Genomic DNA, 20,929 nt, shown 5'->3' with positions numbered 1-20,929 from the left:
TGAATCGGTCTCTTCCAACTGGGCAGCACGGTAGCATTGTGGATAGCACAATCGCTTCACAGCTCCCAGGGTCCCAGGTTCGATTCCCGGCTTGGGTCACTGTCTGTGCGGAGTCTGCACATCCTCCCCGTGTGTGCGTGGGTTTCCTCCGGGTGCTCCGGTTTCCTCCCACAGTCCAAAGATGTGCGGGTTAGGGTGGATTGGCCGTGCTAAATTGTCCCTTAGTGTCCAAAATTGCCCTTAGTGTTGGGTGGGGGTTACTGGGTTATGGGGATAAAAAAAGAAAGAAAGAAAGAAAGAAAATCGCTTATTGTCACGAGTAGGCTTCAAATGAAGTGACTGTGAAAAGCCCCTAGTCGCCACATTCCGGCGCCTGTTCGGGGAGGCTGGTACGGGAATCGAACCGTGCTGCCGGCCTGCTTTCAAAGCCAGCGATTTAGCCCTGTGCTAAACAGCCCCCGGATAAGGCGGAGGTGTTGACCTTGGGTAGGGTGCTCTTTCCAAGAGCCGGTGCAGACTCGATGGGCCGAATGGCCTCCTTCTGCACCGTAAATTCTACGATATAACTGCCCAAAAGAGGTCAAGGGTCCAAGATGGCCGGGGGAGCGGGAGGAAGAAAAGGTGTTGGGGGCGGGGTGGGGGGTGCACACTCGTATTTTTTGCCGTGGCGCCTCCTGAGAATCTGTCCCCACCCCCCCCACCCCGACCCCAACACATTGGGCATCGACGTCCACGTCTTGTTCTCGATCGAGGTCAGTGTTCCTGGAGTTCCGAGTCGTGATGAGGCCTCTCGTGCTCCGTCACGCTTTGGCGAAGGGGAGCGGGGGCAGGGAAGGCTTCTTTCCCGGCGGGGGAGGCGCAGGCCTGTGGGGGAAGTGGGGTGGGGGGGGGAGAAAAAGAGGCAAGGCAAAACGTTAGACGTCGAACCGTTAAGATGGCAGCGCGGCCTACCCGATAGCGCTTACTTCAACTCGCGAGCACCTTGCCCACGCCGCCTGAACGCACCCCCCCCCCCCCTCCGCCCCCCCCCCCCCCCCCCCCCCCCACCGTTTTATGCCCCTTTTTCTTTCTTGTTTCTCGAAACGCGGTCACTGCTGGAACGTGGGGAGTGCCACACGCACAGGAAGATCCCAGGTAATCCTGGCCCAGAGAAGCTGGGTTTTTTTTTTGTTTCAGCCACGTTGGTGGAGGGAGGAATATTGGGTCCGGGACGAGGGGGGAGAAATTTACCCCCCCCCCTCGCCCCCCCCCTCCACACCGACAAACAATATCTCAGCTGCCTCAGTACTGACCCACCCACACTGCGCCGCTCCCTCAGTACTGACCCTCTGACAGTGCGGCGCTCCCTCAGTACTGACCCTCTGACAGTGCGGCGCTCCCTCAGTACTGACCCTCCCACAGTGCGGCGCTCCCTCAGTACTGACTCTCCCACAGTGCGGCGCTCCCTCAGTACTGACCCTCCCACAGTGCGGCGCTCCCTCAGTACTGACCCTCCCACAGTGCGGCACTCCCTCAGTACTGACCCTCTGACAGTGCGGCACTCCCTCAGTACTGACCCTCCCACAGTGCGTCACTCCCTCAGTACTGACCCTCTGACAGTGCGGCGCTCCCTCAGTACTGACCCTCCGACAGTGCAGCGCTCCCTCAGTACTGACCCTCTGACAGTGCGGTGCTCCCTCAGTACTGACCCTCTGACAGTGTGGCACTCCCTCAGCACTGACCCTCTGACAGTGCGGCGCTCCCTCAGCACTGACCCTCCCACAGTGCGGCGCTCCCTCAGTACTGACCCTCTGACAGTGCGGCACTCCCTCAGTACTGACCCTCTGACAGTGCGGCGCTCTCTCAGCACTGACCCTCCCACAGTGCGGCACTCCCTCAGTACTGACCCTCTGACAGTGCGGCACTCCCTCAGTACTGACCCTCTGACAGTGCGGCACTCCCTCAGTACTGACCCTCCCACAGTGCAGCACTCCCTCAGTACTGACCCTCTGACAGTGCGGCACTCCCTCAGTACTGACCCTCTGACAGTGCGGCACTCCCTCAGTACTGACCCTCTGACAGTGCGGCGCTCTCTCAGCACTGACCCTCCCACAGTGCGGAACTCCCTCACTACTGACCCTCTGACAGTGCGGCACTCCCTCAGTACTGACCCTCTGACAGTGCGGCACTCCCTCAGTACTGACCCTCTGACAGTGCGGCACTCCCTCAGTACTGACCCTCCCACAGTGCGGCGCTCCCTCGGTACTGACCCTCCCACAGTGCGGCACTCCCTCAGTACTGACCCTCTGACAGTGCGGCTCTCCCTCAGTACTGACCCTCTGACAGTGCGGCACTCCCTCAGTACTGACCCTCCCACAGTGCGGCTCTCCCTCAGTACTGACCCTCTGACAGTGCGGCTCTCCCTCAGTACTGACCCTCCCACACTGCGCCGCTCCCTCAGTACTGACCCTCCCACAGTGCGGCACTCCCTCAGTACTGACTCTCCCACAGTGCGGCACTCTCTCAGTACTGACCCTCCCACAGTGCAGCGCTCCCTCAGTACTGACCCTCTGACAGGGCGGCACTCCCTCAGTACTGACCCTCCCACAGTGCAGCGCTCCCTCAGCACTGACCCTCTGACAGTGCGGCACTCCCTCAGTACTGACCCTCTGACAGTGCAGCGCTCCCTCAGTACTGACCCTCTGACAGTGCGGTGCTCCCTCAGTACTGACCCTCTGACAGTGCGGCGCTCCCTCAGTACTGACCCTCCCACAGTGCGGCACTCCCTCAGTACTGACCCTCTGACAGTGCGGCACTCCCTCAGTACTGACCCTCCCACAGTGCGGCTCTCCCTCAGTACTGACCCTCTGACAGTGCGGCTCTCCCTCAGTACTGACCCTCCGACAGTGCGACACTCCCTCAGTACTGACCCTCCCACAGTGCAGCGCTCCCTCAGTACTGACCCTCTGACAGTGCGACACTCCCTCAGTACTGACCCTCCCACAGTGCAGCGCTCCCTCAGTACTGACCCTCTGACAGTGCGGCACTCCCTCAGTACTGACCCTCTGACAGTGCAGCGCTCCCTCAGTACTGACCCTCCCACAGTGCGGCACTCCCTCAGTACTGACCCTCCCACAGTGCAGCGCTCCCTCAGTACTGACCCTCTGACAGTGCGGTGCTCCCTCAGTACTGACCCTCTGACAGTGCGGCACTCCCTCAGTACTGACCCTCCCACAGTGCGGCGCTCCCTCAGTACTGACCCTCTGACAGTGCAGCACTCCCTCAGTACTGACCCTCCCACAGTGCAGCGCTCCCTCAGTACTGACCCTCTGACAGTGCGGCACTCCCTCAGTACTGACCCTCTGACAGTGCGGCACTCCCTCAGTACTGACCCTCTGACAGTGCGGCACTCCCTCAGTACTGACCCTCCCACAGTGCGGCACTCCCTCAGTACTGACCCTCCCACAGTGCGGCACTCCCTCAGTACTGACCCTCTGACAGTGCGGCGCTCCCTCAGTACTGACCCTCCCACAGTGCGGCGCTCCCTCAGTACTGACCCTCCCACAGTGCAGCGCTCCCTCAGTACTGACCCTCCCACAGTGCGGCGCTCCCTCAGTACTGACCCTCCCACAGTGCAGCGCTCCCTCAGTACTGACCCTCTGACAGTGCGGCACTCCCTCAGTACTGACCCTCTGACAGTGCGGCACTCCCTCAGTACTGACCCTCTGACAGTGCGGCACTCCCTCAGTACTGACCCTCCCACAGTGCGGCACTCCCTCAGTACTGACCCTCCCACAGTGCGGCACTCCCTCAGTACTGACCCTCTGACAGTGCGGCGCTCCCTCAGTACTGACCCTCCCACAGTGCGGAGCTCCCTCAGTACTGACCCTCTGACAGTGCGGCGCTCCCTCAGTACTGACCCTCCCACAGTGCGGCACTCCCTCAGTACTGACCCTCTGACAGTGCGGCACTCCCTCAGTACTGACCCTCTGACAGTGCGGCACTCCCTCAGTACTGACCCTCCCACAGTGCGGCACTCCCTCAGTACTGACCCTCCCACAGTGCGGCTCCCTCAGTACTGACCCTCGGACAGTGCAGCACTCCCTCAGTACTGACCCTCTGACAGTGCGGTACTCCCTCAGTACTGACCCTCACACAGTGCGGCACTCCCTCAGTACTGACCCTCTGACAGTGCGGCACTCCCTCAGTACTAACCCTCTGACAGTGCGGCACTCCCTCAGTACTGACCCTCTGACAGCGTGGCGCTCCCTCAGTACTGACCCTCTGACAGTGCGGCACTCCCTCAGTACTGACCCTCTGACAGTGCGGCACTCCCTCAGTACTGACCCTCCCACAGTGCGGCGCTCCCTCAGTACTGACCCTCCCACAGTGCGGCACTCCCTCAGTACTGACCCTCTGACAGTGCGGCTCTCCCTCAGTACTGACCCTCTGACAGTGCGGCACTCCCTCAGTACTGACCCTCCCACAGTGCGGCGCTCCCTCAGTACTGACCCTCTGACAGTGCGGCACTCCCTCAGTACTGACCCCTCCCACACTGCGCCGCTCCCTCAGTACTGACCCTCCCACAGTGCGGCACTCCCTCAGTACTGACTCTCCCACAGTGCAGCACTCCCTTGCTACTGACCCTCTGACAGTGCGGCACTCCCTCAGTACTGACCCTCTGACAGTGTGGCACTCCCTCAGCACTGACCCTCCCACAGTGTGGCACTCCCTCATTACTGACTCTCCCACAGTGCGGCACTCCCTCAGTACTGACCCTCTGACAGTGCGGCACTCCCTCAGTACTGACCCTCCCACAGTGCGGCTCTCCCTCAGTACTGACCCTCTGACAGTGCGGCTCTCCCTCAGTACTGACCCTCCGACAGTGCGACACTCTCTCAGTACTGACCCTCCCACAGTGCAGCGCTCCCTCAGTACTGACCCTCTGACAGTGCGGCACTCCCTCAGTACTGACCCTCCCACAGTGCAGCGCTCCCTCAGCACTGACCCTCTGACAGTGCGGCACTCCCTCAGTACTGACCCTCTGACAGTGCAGCGCTCCCTCAGTACTGACCCTCTGACAGTGCGGTGCTCCCTCAGTACTGACCCTCTGACAGTGCGGCGCTCCCTCAGTACTGACCCTCCCACAGTGCGGCACTCCCTCAGTACTGACCCTCTGACAGTGCGGCACTCCCTCAGTACTGACCCTCCCACAGTGCGGCTCTCCCTCAGTACTGACCCTCTGACAGTGCGGCGCTCCCTCAGTACTGACCCTCCGACAGTGCGACACTCCCTCAGTACTGACCCTCCCACAGTGCAGCGCTCCCTCAGTACTGACCCTCTGACAGTGCGGCACTCCCTCAGTACTGACCCTCCCACAGTGCAGCGCTCCCTCAGTACTGACCCTCTGACAGTGCGGCACTCCCTCAGTACTGACCCTCTGACAGTGCAGCGCTCCCTCAGTACTGACCCTCCCACAGTGCGGCACTCCCTCAGTACTGACCCTCCCACAGTGCAGCGCTCCCTCAGTACTGACCCTCTGACAGTGCGGTGCTCCCTCAGTACTGACCCTCTGACAGTGCGGCACTCCCTCAGTACTGACCCTCCCACAGTGCGGCGCTCCCTCAGTACTGACCCTCTGACAGTGCAGCACTCCCTCAGTACTGACCCTCCCACAGTGCAGCGCTCCCTCAGTACTGACCCTCTGACAGTGCGGCACTCCCTCAGTACTGACCCTCTGACAGTGCGGCACTCCCTCAGTACTGACCCTCCCACAGTGCGGCACTCCCTCAGTACTGACCCTCCCACAGTGCGGCACTCCCTCAGTACTGACCCTCTGACAGCGTGGCGCTCCCTCAGTACTGACCCTCTGACAGTGCGGCACTCCCTCAGTACTGACCCTCTGACAGTGCGGCACTCCCTCAGTACTGACCCTCCCACAGTGCGGCGCTCCCTCAGTACTGACCCTCCCACAGTGCGGCACTCCCTCAGTACTGACCCTCTGACAGTGCGGCTCTCCCTCAGTACTGACCCTCTGACAGTGCGGCACTCCCTCAGTACTGACCCTCCCACAGTGCGGCTCTCCCTCAGTACTGACCCTCTGACAGTGCGGCTCTCCCTCAGTACTGACCCTCCCACACTGCGCCGCTCCCTCAGTACTGACCCTCCCACAGTGCGGCACTCCCTCAGTACTGACTCTCCCACAGTGCAGCACTCCCTTGCTACTGACCCTCTGACAGTGCGGCACTCCCTCAGTACTGACCCTCTGACAGTGTGGCACTCCCTCAGCACTGACCCTCCCACAGTGTGGCACTCCCTCATTACTGACTCTCCCACAGTGCGGCACTCCCTCAGTACTGACCCTCTGACAGTGCGGCACTCCCTCAGTACTGACCCTCCCACAGTGCGGCTCTCCCTCAGTACTGACCCTCTGACAGTGCGGCTCTCCCTCAGTACTGACCCTCCGACAGTGCGACACTCTCTCAGTACTGACCCTCCCACAGTGCAGCGCTCCCTCAGTACTGACCCTCTGACAGTGCGGCACTCCCTCAGTACTGACCCTCCCACAGTGCAGCGCTCCCTCAGCACTGACCCTCTGACAGTGCGGCACTCCCTCAGTACTGACCCTCTGACAGTGCAGCGCTCCCTCAGTACTGACCCTCTGACAGTGCGGTGCTCCCTCAGTACTGACCCTCTGACAGTGCGGCGCTCCCTCAGTACTGACCCTCCCACAGTGCGGCACTCCCTCAGTACTGACCCTCTGACAGTGCGGCACTCCCTCAGTACTGACCCTCCCACAGTGCGGCTCTCCCTCAGTACTGACCCTCTGACAGTGCGGCTCTCCCTCAGTACTGACCCTCCGACAGTGCGACACTCCCTCAGTACTGACCCTCCCACAGTGCAGCGCTCCCTCAGTACTGACCCTCTGACAGTGCGGCACTCCCTCAGTACTGACCCTCCCACAGTGCAGCGCTCCCTCAGTACTGACCCTCTGACAGTGCGGCACTCCCTCAGTACTGACCCTCTGACAGTGCAGCGCTCCCTCAGTACTGACCCTCCCACAGTGCGGCACTCCCTCAGTACTGACCCTCCCACAGTGCAGCGCTCCCTCAGTACTGACCCTCTGACAGTGCGGTGCTCCCTCAGTACTGACCCTCTGACAGTGCGGCACTCCCTCAGTACTGACCCTCCCACAGTGCGGCGCTCCCTCAGTACTGACCCTCTGACAGTGCAGCACTCCCTCAGTACTGACCCTCCCACAGTGCAGCGCTCCCTCAGTACTGACCCTCTGACAGTGCGGCACTCCCTCAGTACTGACCCTCTGACAGTGCGGCACTCCCTCAGTACTGACCCTCTGACAGTGCGGCACTCCCTCAGTACTGACCCTCCCACAGTGCGGCACTCCCTCAGTACTGACCCTCCCACAGTGCGGCACTCCCTCAGTACTGACCCTCTGACAGTGCGGCGCTCCCTCAGTACTGACCCTCCCACAGTGCGGCGCTCCCTCAGTACTGACCCTCCCACAGTGCAGCGCTCCCTCAGTACTGACCCTCCCACAGTGCGGAGCTCCCTCAGTACTGACCCTCCCACAGTGCAGCGCTCCCTCAGTACTGACCCTCTGACAGTGCGGCACTCCCTCAGTACTGACCCTCTGACAGTGCGGCACTCCCTCAGTACTGACCCTCTGACAGTGCGGCACTCCCTCAGTACTGACCCTCCCACAGTGCGGCACTCCCTCAGTACTGACCCTCCCACAGTGCGGCACTCCCTCAGTACTGACCCTCTGACAGTGCGGCGCTCCCTCAGTACTGACCCTCCCACAGTGCGGAGCTCCCTCAGTACTGACCCTCTGACAGTGCGGCGCTCCCTCAGTACTGACCCTCCCACAGTGCGGCACTCCCTCAGTACTGACCCTCTGACAGTGCGGCACTCCCTCAGTACTGACCCTCTGACAGTGCGGCACTCCCTCAGTACTGACCCTCCCACAGTGCGGCACTCCCTCAGTACTGACCCTCCCACAGTGCGGCTCCCTCAGTACTGACCCTCGGACAGTGCAGCACTCCCTCAGTACTGACCCTCTGACAGTGCGGTACTCCCTCAGTACTGACCCTCACACAGTGCGGCACTCCCTCAGTACTGACCCTCTGACAGTGCGGCACTCCCTCAGTACTAACCCTCTGACAGTGCGGCACTCCCTCAGTACTGACCCTCTGACAGTGTGGCGCTCCCTCAGTACTGACCCTCTGACAGTGCGGCGCTCTCTCAGTACTGACCCTCTGACAGTGCGGCACTCCCTCAGTACTGACCCTCTGACAGTGCGGCACTCCCTCAGTACTGACCCTCTGACAGTGCAGCACCCCCTCAGTACTGACCCTCCCACAGTGCGGCACTCCCTCAGTACTGACCCTCTGACAGTGCGGCACTCCCTCAGTACTGACACAAAGCTCTCAATGCCAAACGGGACAGCGGTCTCCATCCTCGTGCGGCAGAGATTGGCGACACTGGGTTGAGGGGTTGAGACAGAGATGGGTCTACAGAACGGGCCATATCTCGGATTCACAAATTACATGTCGGGGTAAAAATTTCAGCCAACACCCGATCAACAATTGGCGATGCGCGTTGGAGGCGAGGGGGGGTCAGAGTACAGACTGGAATGCAGGAAGCCCCAGGGGAACAGACCCCTCGAGGGACGTTCAGCGAGGCGGACATCTTCGGAGAAGCGCGAGTCGGAGGGTCACCTACCTGGAGGGAGGTCTGGGATCCTGGTCCGCGTAGAACGACACCCTGGGGGGCTCGATCGCCGTCGCCGCCGTCGCTGGCCGCGTGCCGGGGTCGGAGGGGAGCGGCTTCTGCGGAGGAGGGGGTTTCCTGGGTAGGGGGGGCTACAGAAGGAAGGAGGAGTGGGTGTTGGTGGTGGTGGGGGGCGGGAATGGGATGGAGAAGGTTATTCCACACTGTTCCGTCGGAAAAAGATGTCATTTATCCCCCCCCCGCACCCCCTCCCCAGAGCGCCTCAGCCCCCCCCCGCCTTCCCAAACGCCCTCCCACCGCCCGTCGCCCCTGTTCTCCCAAACCAATCCCCCCCACCCGTCAACACGAGGCGTCGTTAGTCACGACAGATACCTCAGTCGGAATCGGTCAGATTGGCCCTAAAGGCCAATAATTCTTCGGCACAACCTACCGCAGGCAGGCCCCCCCCCCCCCCCCTCAACACGGAATCATCCTCGCAGCCAATCACGAGCGACCAACAATGCCCCGGCCAATCGGGCTCCCCCCTGAGCCCTGATCGCTCCGTGTTCGCCGTTAGCCGGGGCCTCGTTAACCACCCTCGACTGGGATTGGCCGTGGAGGGTGAGGGGCGGCGGGTTTGAGGGCGGTGTGGGCCCGCCGCCAGAGTCAGAGGCCTGGGGTGGAGGAGGGTGGTAAATAATGTCGGAATGTGGGGAGGGGGCAGTGGAGGGAGGGGGCGGTGTGGCCCTTACTGAGGTCACGTGATGAGGAGGATGGGCTGTCAATCTTGACTGTGCAAACAAAGCCCAGAGGACTGGGCCTCAGTGAGTTTGGCAGAGGCCTAAGCCTCAGGACTGGGCCTCAGTGCGTCCCTCAGAGGCCTAAGCCTCAGGACTAGGCCTCAATGAGTTTGCCAGAGGCCTTATCCTCAGGACTGGGCCTCAGTGAGTCCCCCAGAGGCTTAAGCCTCAGGACTGGGCCTCAGTGAGTCCCCAAGAGGCTTAAGCCTCAGGACTGGGCCTCAGTGAGTCCCCCAGAGGCCTAAGCCTCAGGACTGGGCCTCAGTGAGTTTGCCAGAGGCCTAAGCCTCAGGACTGGGCCTCAGTGAGTCCCCCAGAGGCCTAAGCCTCAGGACTGGGCCTCAGTGAGTTTGCCAGAGGCCTAAGCCTCAGGACTGGGCCTCAGTGAGTCCCCAAGAGGCCTAAGCCTCAGGACTGGGCCTCAGTGAGTCCCCAAGAGGCCTAACCCTCAGTGAGTTTGCCAGAGGCCTAAGCCTCAGGACTAGGCCTCAGGAGGACTACTTTTACCAACACTGGGCCTTGTGGGGTTTCTTTTTGTGCGTGTCCTGAATTTAGGGAATAACAATGGTGGGAATGGAGTTGAGGAAGGTAATCAGGACGCCTCCGAACCCCCCCCCCCCCCCCCCCTTCCGGTTCTGTTCCAAATTCTCTTCAAACTGTGTCCCCCCACCTCTGGTTAGCCACCCTCCTGTCCGAGGAGGTGAGGGGTAACACTTTCTCCTCATTTAACCCCCCCCCCACCTTCACGATCTCGAACGTCTCGGTTAAATCTCCCCCCTTACCCTTTCTCCTTTCCATCTTGGCCACATTAGGAAATGTACAGAGAATGTTCTAGAACGTTAGTAGGTGATAAATGTCATTATTAATGATGCCAGCATGGATATTAATTTGAAATAAAATTGGTGATCGTTAGGAATCCGCTGCCTTGTTCGGCTTTCAGTCAATGCCTCCCGCCCAGATCCCTCTTGTGTACTTCCCTCCATTTTTCACTCACTCGTCCCCATCTCTGTAACCTCTTCCAGCCCCGACACCCCCTCCCTATCTCTGTAACCTCCTCCAGCCACCTACACCCCCCTCCCTATCTCTGTAACCTCCTCCAGCCCCTACACCCCCTCCCTATCTCTGTAACCTCCTCCAGCTCCCTACAACCCTCCGAGATCTCTGCTCTCCTCCAATCCCGGCCCCTTGACCATCCCCCCCCATTCCCATCGCTCCGCGATTGGCGGCCGTGAGCTCTGAAATTCCCTTCCTAAACCGCCTCTCTCTCTCTTGTTCTCTGTCTCTCTCTCTCTCTCCCTTCCTTTCTCTCTCCCTCTCTCTCCTCCTGGAAGACATCTTTAAATCCAGCCTCTGCGACCGGGCTTTTACCCCCCCCCCCCCCAATGAAATTCTGTGACACGGAGAGGCGCTTGCTAAATGTAAATTGTTCTTGTTTTACCGGCCTGTTCGTGTTTGAGGCCTTGCGGGGAATTAATCGAAAATGTTAAAACCGAGATCGTCGAGGGGTTAGTTAGACGAGGGGGGGGGGGGGCGGTGTCTCTGGAGTGGATGGAGTTCCGGTGGAGATCCTCCAGCCCAGCACCTGAGTGGACGGAAGGCCCGAAGCCTTCTCCATGGTTACAGCAGAAGGGAGGGGGGGGGGGGGAGAAGAGGGGGGGGGGGTGGGGGGAAGGGGCCGCCCCCCCCACCCCACCCCCCCCGCCCCACCCCGCCTGTCCAGATGTGAACCCCAGCGTCCAGCGAACAGCCACCGTGTTACCTGACTGCTCTGTGGCGTGGGATCAGCTGGGAGTGGCGCCGATGGGGGACGAGGCCTTCCTGGCGGACCCTGTGGCGGGGGCTGCGCGGAGAGAAGCAAAAGGGTTAAGGAACCGCGTCCAGCGAACCCAGAGCCCCCCGCCTCCCAACTCCAGAACCCCTGACAGCAAAAAAGAAAAGGCGAAAAACAAAATGGCGGCAACCTCCCACTCGCAAACGTGCGTGGCTAAAACTCAACGGGATGCGAGATGGTGAGAATATTGGCGGCGCTGGGGGGGGGGGGTGACTGGAAAGGGAAGATCGGCGTGCAATCGCGGTGCACCTCAACGGGTGACAGTGCACTTCCCACGCATCACAGGAGGCGCATCTCGGCAACTCGATGGAGCCACGTTGGCGGGTTCAGGTAACGAGAGATTCACAAGGTCGGTGCCGGGTTTCAGAGGGTGGAATCCCGAGGGGCCGACTGGATTTGTATCACCTGGAATATCGACGGAGGCCGTGACGTAATCTCCTGCACGATTCCGAAAGGGATTCGGTAATGTTCTCGCGCGGGTAACGAGGGTGGGCTGGTGGTGTGGGAGGGGTGGAAAAAGGCCCCATGTTGTTGAATAGCCTGGGGCGGAGGGGGGTGGGTGGGGCAGTGAGAGTGACCCCCGCTCGCGTTCAACCTGATTCGCTCCCGTTACCCAGAGGCCAGCCAAGGTGAAGGATGGTCAAGGTAAGGGTGGTGGGTCGACGGGGTGGGTGCCTGGGGGGGGGGGGATGGCATCAATCTGTTCCATGAGACGGAATGTCGGCACAGTGGTTGGCACAGCTGCCTCACAGCGGAACTCGGGTTCGATTCCGGCCTTGGCGGGGGGGCACTGTCTGTGCGGAGTCTGCACATTCTCCCCGTGTCTGTGTGGGTTTCCTCCGGGTGCTCCAAAGATGTACAGGTTAGGTGTATTGGCCGTGCTAAATTGTCCCTTAGTGTCCAAAGATGTACAAGTTAGGTGGATTGGCCGTGCTAAATTGTCCCTTAGTGTCCAAAAATGTGCAGGTTAGGTGGATTGGCCGTGCTAAATTGTCCCTTAGTGTCCAAAAATGTGCAGGTTAGGTGGATTGGCCGTGCTAAATTGTCCCTTAGTGTCCAAAAATGTGCAGGTTAGGTGGATTGGCCGTGCTAAATTGTCCCTTAGTGTCCAAAAATGTGCAGGTTAGGTGGATTGGCCGTGCTAAATTGTCCCTTAGTGTCCAAAGATGTGCAGGTTAGGGGGATTGGCCGTGCTAAATTGTCCCTTAATTTCCAAAGATGTACAGATTAGGTGGATTGGCCGTGCTAAATTGTCCCTTTGTGTCCAAAGATGTACAGGTTAGGTGGATTGGCCGTGCTAAATTGCCCCTTAGTGTCCAAAGATGTGCAGGTTAGGTGGATTGGCCGTGCTAAATTGTCCCTTAGTGTCCACAAATGTGCAGGTTAGGTGGATTGGCCGTGCTAAATTGTCCCTTTGTGTCCAAAGATGTGCAGGTTGGGTGGATTGGCCGTGCTAAATTGCCCCTTAGTGTCCAAAGATGTGCAGGTTAGGAGGGGTTACAGGGATAGGGTGGGGAGAGTGAGCCTGGGAGGGTCCTTTTTCAGAGGGTGGGTGCAGACTCGATGGGCCGAATGGCCTCCTTCTGCACTGTAGCGATTCTACATGTCAGGAAACGATTCGAGTTTGCAAAGAACTGAACCCCACGGGTCCGAAACCCCACCGCGATCGCAGGAGCGAGCGCCCTCGCGGCTCCGGACTCGCAGTGTCCACAGTAACCCAGTTGGCGTGGAGTGGGGGGGGGGGGGGGTGTGTGGGGTTTCCCTCTGCCCCCTGCCGACAAAACTGGGCCCGCAAAAGACGATGAGATGGGGGAGAGAAGGGGGGGGGGGGGGGAAGTGGAGGGAAGGTGAGGGAGAGAGAGAGCGCCCCCTGCCCACCACCGATGGAATGTTCTAGAAGTTCTGTCGTTCCTCGCCTTGGTCCCCGACCCATCCGCATTTTACGCCCCCAGAGGTTACGGCACGCCCCCCCTCCCCCCCCCCCCTCCCCCCGCCATGGCTATTTCTCCCATGATGCACGGCGGTTACCTGGCTTACTCTGATGAGAGGGTCTGGAGGTAGAGGCTTTGATGGCGGAGCAGGCCTCAAGAGCGATGGAGGGGCAGGCTGCAAGGCAAAAGAAAGGCAAAGAGGGAAACGGAGAGTAAACACAGAAAAGGAGAAAAGGAGGGCGGGCGGGTGCGGGGGTGGGTGTTGATGGTGGGGGGGGGGGGGGTCACAGAGAAGGTTAGTTAGTCAAGCGACGTCGAGGGTTTGCCGGGGTTTGTGGAGCGATGGCACATTGGTTACCGCGGGCAACGGTTACCGTGGCATCAGCGAGCCATGCAATCAACGTGCAGGGTTAAGCTCGATGGATGGTAATGAAAGCAGAGCCCTGGCCAGGGAGGAGGTCGTGGGTTCCAGTCCCCGCTGCGGTGGCCCTGTAATCCGGGGAGCACAGTCCCGGCCCCCCCCCCCCACCCACCCCGGGGGCACCGAGGGAGCACCGCGCACTCTGCGCCCAAGAGACAACACCGGCCGTCACCCGTCCCGTTCTCCGCTCGTGGGATCCTGCTGTGCACAGTCCGGCTGCCGCTCGGGTGACTGGTTTGGGATGGGATGGGGGGGGGTGAACACGGTGACCTCTTTAACAACCCCCCCCCCCCCCCTCTGCCCCTTCTCCACCCTCCCAGGAGCGGTGCCCTGTTGGAATGAGGGGGCTGGGGGGGGGGGGGGGGGGGGGGGTAACATCAGGCACTTTGCGCAAAGTCCGATCCCCCGCGGAGACGGTCTCCGTCACAGTCGCAGCCTCTGTTCCGTTGTCCTATCCCCTCGAAGGGCCGAATGGACCTCCTCCCGGTTCCTATTTTCGACGTGTCGACGATGCCAGGTCCCCCCCCCCCCCCCCCCCCCCCCCCCAAAACCTGGCACAGAGACCAGCCCATGGCGGCGGGGTCGAACCCTCGCCACCTTGGGCCCAAACAACCACCCAGCCGCCCCGTGGCACGGTGCTGCCTCTGTGGCGCTCAGAACGGTGTAGGCCCCGAGCCTATCTGGGACCGGATTGGCGCTCCCTCTCAACCCAGCCCCCAACCGGCCGTGGCCAGCGGTCAAGGGAGGGCCCCCCCCCCGTATGGTCAGGCTGACGTCAAACCCAGCCGGTCCCACCCCCCCATCCCAACGGCGGCCATCTTATCTCTGGGCCTTGAGGGGCCCTCTGGGTTCAGGCCCTGGATTTTGAGCCCCCCCGCTATTGCTTCCTTCTCAATCCTTCGAACGGACCGCACAAGACAAAGTCCGAATGGCTTAATTTGTACTAATTTAGTGGGATGTGGGCATGACTGGCCCAACATTTAGCGCCCATTCCTAATTGCCCCCTCGAGAAGGGGGCGGGTGAGCCGCCATTTTGAACCCGCCGCAGTGCGGCACAGGTACCGTTAGGGACTGAGTTCCGGGATTCTGACCCCGGCGACAGTGAAGGAACGGCCGATATATTCCCGAGTCGGGATGGCGAGCGGCTCGGAGGGGGAACTTGCAGGTGTGGGTGTTCCCCATGTGTCTGCTGCCCCCCCCCCCCTCGTCCTTCTCGATGATGGCGGGTTTGGGAGTCGAGACGACTTGAACATTGAAACGAGCTCCTCAACATCAATTAATGACGCTCGCCGTCGAACACCCGCCCCCCCCCCCGCCGAAGTTACCTTGACAGCCTGCGCCGGCCTCAGTTCCGTCTGCTGGGGCCATTCTGGAGGCTTATACCGCAACTGGCCTGCCGAGGGGGCCCGATTCCCATTTTCCATCCTGGAAGCCCTGTAAGAGGAAGGAGCATTAGGGGGCAAAGGGGGAGGGTCAGAGTACGTACACGCTTAGCCGCCATTGACTTACCAAAATGGCGGCAGCGCGGAAATGATCCCAGTTTCCGCCCTCCCCTCACCCCCCAACCCCACGTCGAGGCCCCCACTCTTCCAACCTGAGCCATTATCGTCACTCCTGCTTCCTGCAACATCTGTGGGAAATAACCGGATGTGTGGTTTTCCACTTTAATTGGCACTCCTGAGGGGGCCTCTAATTTACCCAGAGCCGGGGAGAAGGGGCTGCCGCTTTCCCCACCTCTGGGAGCCCAGTCAATCGGAGTTCCCGCTCGATGAAAAGACAGCCAATACGCAGCAAGGGAATTAATTGCACGCAAGGTTGCTGGGGCCTGAGGCCTGCTGGTGCCTGGGGCCTCACAAAGCCTCAGGTGTACCGGAGCCCTGAGGCCTACTGGAGCCTGAGGCCTACTGGACCTAATGGAGCTCAAGGCTTACCAGAGACTGAGGCGTACAGGAGACTGAGGCCTATTGAAACCAGAGGCCGACTGGAGCCTGAGGCCTACCGGTGCCTGAGGGCTGACGGAGCCCGAGGCATAACGGAGTCTGAGGCTTATTGAAACCAGAGGCCGACTGGAGCCTGAGGCCTACCTGTGCCTGAGGCCTCACGGAGCCTGAGGCCTAACGGAGCCTGAGGCCTGACGGAGCCTGAGGCCTGACGGAGCCTGAGGCCTAACGGAGCCTGAGGCCTATTGAAACCAGAGGCATACTGAAACCTGAGGCCGACTGAAGCCTGTGGCCTACGGGGGTCGCAGTCCGGCAGATGCTCGGGATAAGGGGATCCCAAAGGGGTCTGGGTGAAATATCAGGGACGGGTTGGCTGGTGGGGAGGGGAGGGGGGGTGGACTTCAGTTAGCATGAGTAAAGAGAGACTGGGAGAAGTCGGGATTGTTCCCCCAGGAGCAGAGAAGGTTAAGCGGGAGGTTTGAACTCAGGCGGCATTCCAAATCGTGAATTTTTATTTTAAACGCAGCGAGCTGTTGCTGCCTGAGAGGGGGGTTGGGAGCAGATTCAACAGGAATTTTCAGAAGGGGGAGAATTTACAGGGATGGAGGGGGGAGAGCAGGGAGGGAGGGGGAGAGCAGGGAGGGAGGGGGAGAGCAAGGAGGGAGGGGGACTAATTGGAGAGATGTTTCTCCAGGCCCAGGCGCAATGGGTCGGATGACTTTTCCTTGTTCTTTGTGAGAAACAAACAAATCCCAATTTCCTCATCCTCCCAAAATCGGAACAAAGTGAGTCACATCAAAGTTGAAATGGCTTCCCGTCAGGACAGGTACAGCACGGGGTTAGATACAGAGTAAAGCTCCCTCTACACTGTCCCCATCAAACACTCCCAGGACAGGTACAGCACGGGGTTAGATACAGAGTAAAGCTCCCTCTACACTGTCCCCATCAAACACTCCCAGGACAGGTACAGCACGGGGTTAGATACAGAGTAAAGCTCCCTCTACACTGTCCATATCAAACACTCCCAGGACATGTACAGCACGGGGTTAGATACAGAGTAAAGCTCCCTCTACACTGTCCCCATCAAACACTCCCAGGACAGGTACAGCTCGGGGTTAGATACAGAGTAAAGTTCCCTCTACACTGTCCCCATCAAACACTCCCAGGACAGGTACAGCACGGGGTTAGATACAGAGTAAAGCTCCCTCTACACTGTCCCCATCAAACACTCCCAGGACAGGTACAGCACGGGGTTAGATACAGAGTAAAGCTCCCTCTACACTGTCCCCATCAAACACTCCCAGGACAGGTACAGCACGGGGTTAGATACAGAGTAAAGCTCCCTCTACACTGTCCCCATCAAACACTACCAGGACAGGTACAGCACGGGGTTAGATACAGAGTAAAGCTCCCTCTACACTGACCCCATCAAACACTCCCAGGACAGGTACAGCACGGGGTTAGATACAGAGTAAAGCTCCCTCTACACTGTCCCCATCAAACACTCCCAGGACAGGTACAGCACGGGGTTAGATACAGAGTAAAGCTCCCTCTACACTGCTCCCATCAAACACTCCCAGGACAGGTACAGCACGGGGTTAGATACAGAGTAAAGCTCCCTCTACACTGTCCCCATCAAACACTCCCAGGACAGGTACAGCACGGGGTTAGATACAGAGTAAAGCTCCCTCTACACTGTCCCCATCAAACACTCCCAGGACAGGGACAGCACGGGGTTAGATACAGAGTAAAGCTCCCTCTACACTGTCCCCATCAAACACTCCCAGGACAGGTACAGCACGGGGTTAGATACAGAGTAAAGCTCCCTCTACACTGTCCCCATCAAACACTCCCGGGACAGGTACAGCACGGGGTTAGATACAGAGTAAAGCTCCCTCTACACTGTCCCCATCAAACACTCCCAGGACAGGTACAGCACGGGGTTAGATACAGAGTAAAGCTCCCTCTACACTGTCCCCATCAAACACTCCCGGGACAGGTACAGCACGGGGTTAGATACAGAGTAAAGCTCCCTCTACACTGTCCCCATCAAACACTCCCAGGACAGGTACAGCACGGGGTTAGATACAGAGTAAAGCTCCCTCTACACTGTCCCCATCAAACACTCCCAGGACAGGTACAGCACGGGGTTAGATACAGAGTAAAGCTCCCTCTACACTGTCCCCATCAAACACTCCCAGGACAGGTACAGAACGGGGTCAGATACAGAGTAAAGCTCACTCTACACTGTCCCCATCAAACACTCCCAGGACAGGGACAGCACGGGGTTAGATACAGAGTAAAGCTCCCTCTACACTGTCCCCATCAAACACTCCCAGGACAGGGACAGCACGGGGTTAGATACAGAGTAAAGCTCCCTCTACACTGTCCCCATCAAACACTCCCAGGACAGGGACAGCACGGGGTTAGATACAGAGTAAAGCTCCCTCCGGGATAAGATTACATTTTGGGTCATCGGACATTAGCCAATGAGAAACATCGAATGGATATGTTGCCAAGGGCGATCCGACAAGACAATGGTGCCCCACCCAGACTCAATGAATGAGGGGCCTGGCCATTGCGATGACCTTGATGGCAAACAACTGCCTCCATGACCCTAGCTGACCTTTGAAGGGGGGGGGGTCACATGTATGTGGTCGATGCACTTTGACCTCGCTTTAGCTGCTGGCCTGTGGGATACAGGCATGGGCATTAGGCGGCGCGTCCTCGCTCGGGGATGACAGAGGAGGCTCCCAGGCTCGAACAGTCACTGACGATCGAGCTCCTGTTGCAGCCGCTTCCTTCACTGCTTGGTTGGCCGCTCGAAGACTTGAAGAGGAAGCACCTGCGATGGACAGATACTTCCTGCCTCCCCGAGCAGCTTTGTGGACAATATGATCAATCCGATAAAAATAGGCTCGGCACATCGCAAAAAATCAGCAGAGCGTATACACCACAGAGTCCCTCCACCATTAGAGCTCAGCAAGATCCCGCTCCATCTAGAGACAGCCAATATTCAGAAGGGACGTGAATTCCACTCGAGGTTGTTTGAGCCTGAGGTCTTCTGAAACCTGAGAGCTACTGGAGCCTGAGGCCTGCTGGAGCCTGAGGCCTGCAGGAGCCTGAGGCCTGCAGGAGCCGGAGGCCTACAGGAGCCTGAGGCGGACTGAAAATTCAGGCCTACTGGAGCCTGAGGCCGCTGGAGCCTGAGGCGGACTGGACCCTGAGGCGGACTGGACCCTGAGGTGGACTGGACCCTGAGGCCTACAGGAACCTGAGGCCTACAGGAGCCTGAGGCGGACCAGAGCCTGAGGCGGACTGAAAATTCAGGCCTACTGGAGCCTGAGTCCGCTGGAGCCTGAGCCGGACTGGACCCTGAGGCGGACTGGATCCTGAGGCGGACTGGACCCTGAGGCGGACTGGACCCTGAGGCCGACAGGAACCTAGGCCTGCTGGAGCCTGAGGCGGACTGGACCCTGAGGCGGACTGGATCCTGAGGCGGACTGGCTCCTGAGGCCTACAGGAACCTGAGGCCTACAGGAACCTGAGGCCTGCTGGAGCCTGAGGCCTGCTGGAGCCTGAGGCCTACAGAAACCTGAGGCGGACTGGACCCTGAGGCAGACTAGAGCCTGAGGCGGACTGCAAATTCAGGTGTAGAGAAGCCTGAGGCCCACTGGAGCCTCAAGTCCGCTGGAGCCTGAGGCCTACAGAGGTCAGGGGAACAGGGCCGTTTTCTCAAGGAATCTTGTATGAGATATCTAGGATGAGGAGACTTTGGTTCATGCGAGAGGGACTCAGGAAGCGGGGATTTACCTCATAGAGGTTTAAGACGGAAATGTAATCGAGGTGACGTTCAAATTCACAAAGGGGCGGTTCAGACAGATTAAGTAAGGAGACAGTGTTTCTGCCTGGCAGGAGGAATGGTGGCCAGAGGAACACGGATTCTCCTCATTACTAACCTCCCGATAGTGCAGTACTCCCTCAGTACTGACCCTCTGACAGTGCGGCACTCCCTCAGTACTGACCCTCTGACAGTGCAGCACTCCCTCAGTACTGACCCTCCCACAGTGCGGCGCTCCCTCAGTACTGACCCTCTGACAGTGCGGCGCTCCCTCAGTACTGACCCTCTGACAGTGCGGCACTCCCTCAGTACTGACCCTCCCACAGTGCAGCGCTCCCTCAGTACTGACCCTCTGACAGTGCGGCACTCCCTCAGTACTGACCCTCTGACAGTGCGGTGCTCCCTCAGTACTGACCCTCCCACAGTGCGGCGCTCCCTCAGTACTGACCCTCCCACAGTGCGGCGCTCCCTCAGTACTGACCCTCCCACAGTGCAGCACTCCCTCAGTGCTGACCCTCTGACAGTGCGGCACTCGCTCAGTACTGACCCTCTGACAGTGCGGCGCTCCCTCAGTACTGACCCTCTGACAGTGCGGCACTCCCTCAGTACTGACCCTCCCACAGTGCAGCGCTCCCTCAGTACTGACCCTCCCACAGTGCGGCGCTCCCTCAGTGCTGACCCTCCCACAGTGCAGCACTCCCTCAGTACTGACCCTCTGACAGTGTGGCGCTCCCTCAGTACTGACCCTCTGACAATGCGATGCTCCCTCAGTACTGACCCTCTGACAGTGCGGCACTCCCTCAGTACTGACCCTCCCACAGTGCGGCACTCCCTCTGTACTGACCCTCTGACAGTGCGGCACTCCCTCAGTACTGACCCTCTGACAGTGTGGCGCTCCCTCAGTACTGACCCTCTGACAGTGTGGCGCTCCCTCAGTACTGACCCTCTGACAATGCGATGCTCCCTCAGTACTGACCCTCTGACAGTGCGGCACTCCCTCAGTACTGACCCTCCCACAGTGCGGCACTCCCTCTGTACTGACCCTCTGACAGTGCGGCACTCCCTCAGTACTGACCCTCTGACAGTGCGGCACTCCCTCAGTACTGGCCCTCTGACAGTGCGGCGCTCCCTCAGTACTGACCCTCTGACAGTGCGGCACTCCCTCAGTACTGACCCTCCCACAGTGCGGCACTCCCTCAGTACTGACCCTCTGACAGTGCGGCGCTCCCTCAGTACTGACCCTCTGACAGTGCGGCGCTCCCTCAGTACTGACCCTCTGACAGTGCGGCACTCCCTCAGTACTGATCCTCTGACAGTGCCGCACTCCCTAAGTACTGACACTCCCACAGTGCGGCGCTCCCTCAATACTGACCCTCTGACAGTGCGTCACTCCCTCAGTACTGACCCTCTGACAGTGCGGCACTCCCTCAGTACTGACCCTCTGACAGTGCGGACA

The 20,929-nt window shown here is 59.7% G+C and overlaps 2 protein-coding genes across 4 annotated transcripts in view; both read right to left on the bottom strand.

Annotated features, from left to right (window-relative positions):
• Positions 1–435: 435 nt before the first annotated feature.
• Positions 436–15,983, bottom strand: LOC119958712 (vegetative cell wall protein gp1-like). 3 transcript variants are annotated; one of them, XM_038787286.1, is made up of 5 exons: positions 15,018–15,983; positions 13,378–13,446; positions 11,269–11,349; positions 8,722–8,861; positions 436–864 (listed from the first exon to the last, which is right to left on the bottom strand). In XM_038787286.1, exons 1-5 carry the CDS (start codon positions 15,114–15,116, stop codon positions 801–803), a joined length of 453 nt encoding a protein of 150 aa, XP_038643214.1. In that variant the 5' UTR covers positions 15,117–15,983; the 3' UTR covers positions 436–800. The 3 variants fall into 3 exon arrangements, with proteins under 3 accessions (XP_038643214.1, XP_038643213.1, XP_038643217.1); XM_038787285.1 differs by having other exon boundaries at positions 13,369–13,446; positions 15,018–15,976; XM_038787289.1 differs by lacking the exon at positions 11,269–11,349 and having other exon boundaries at positions 13,369–13,446; positions 15,018–15,982.
• A 2,327-nt stretch (positions 15,984–18,310) lies between these two features.
• Positions 18,311–20,929, bottom strand: part of adam15 (ADAM metallopeptidase domain 15) — a 39,060-nt gene continuing 36,441 nt past the window's right edge. Inside the window, exon 12 of the mRNA XM_038787085.1 lies at positions 18,311–18,513. Within this exon, the coding sequence (XP_038643013.1) occupies positions 18,311–18,513 (203 nt within the window). The remainder of the gene's footprint in view (positions 18,514–20,929) is intronic.

This window comes from Scyliorhinus canicula, chromosome 30, assembly GCF_902713615.1.
Source record: "Scyliorhinus canicula chromosome 30, sScyCan1.1, whole genome shotgun sequence".
Taxonomy (NCBI): domain Eukaryota; kingdom Metazoa; phylum Chordata; class Chondrichthyes; order Carcharhiniformes; family Scyliorhinidae; genus Scyliorhinus; species Scyliorhinus canicula.
Note: the sequence above shows the minus strand (reverse complement) of the source record. Positions and strands in the feature narration are given on the sequence as shown.

Bases quoted from the DNA above. Each gene is read 5' to 3' on its own strand.
- LOC119958712 (XM_038787285.1), bottom strand. From the start codon at position 15,116: ATGGAAAATGGGAATCGGGCCCCCTCGGCAGGCCAGTTGCGGTATAAG. The intron at 13,447-15,017 runs GTAACTTCGGCG...TTTGCCTTGCAG, and splicing joins GGCCGGCGCAGGCTGTCAAG to CCTGCCCCTCCATCGCTCTT. The intron at 8,862-11,268 runs GTAACACGGTGG...TTCCTTCTGTAG, and splicing joins CCACGCCACAGAGCAGTCAG to CCCCCCCTACCCAGGAAACC.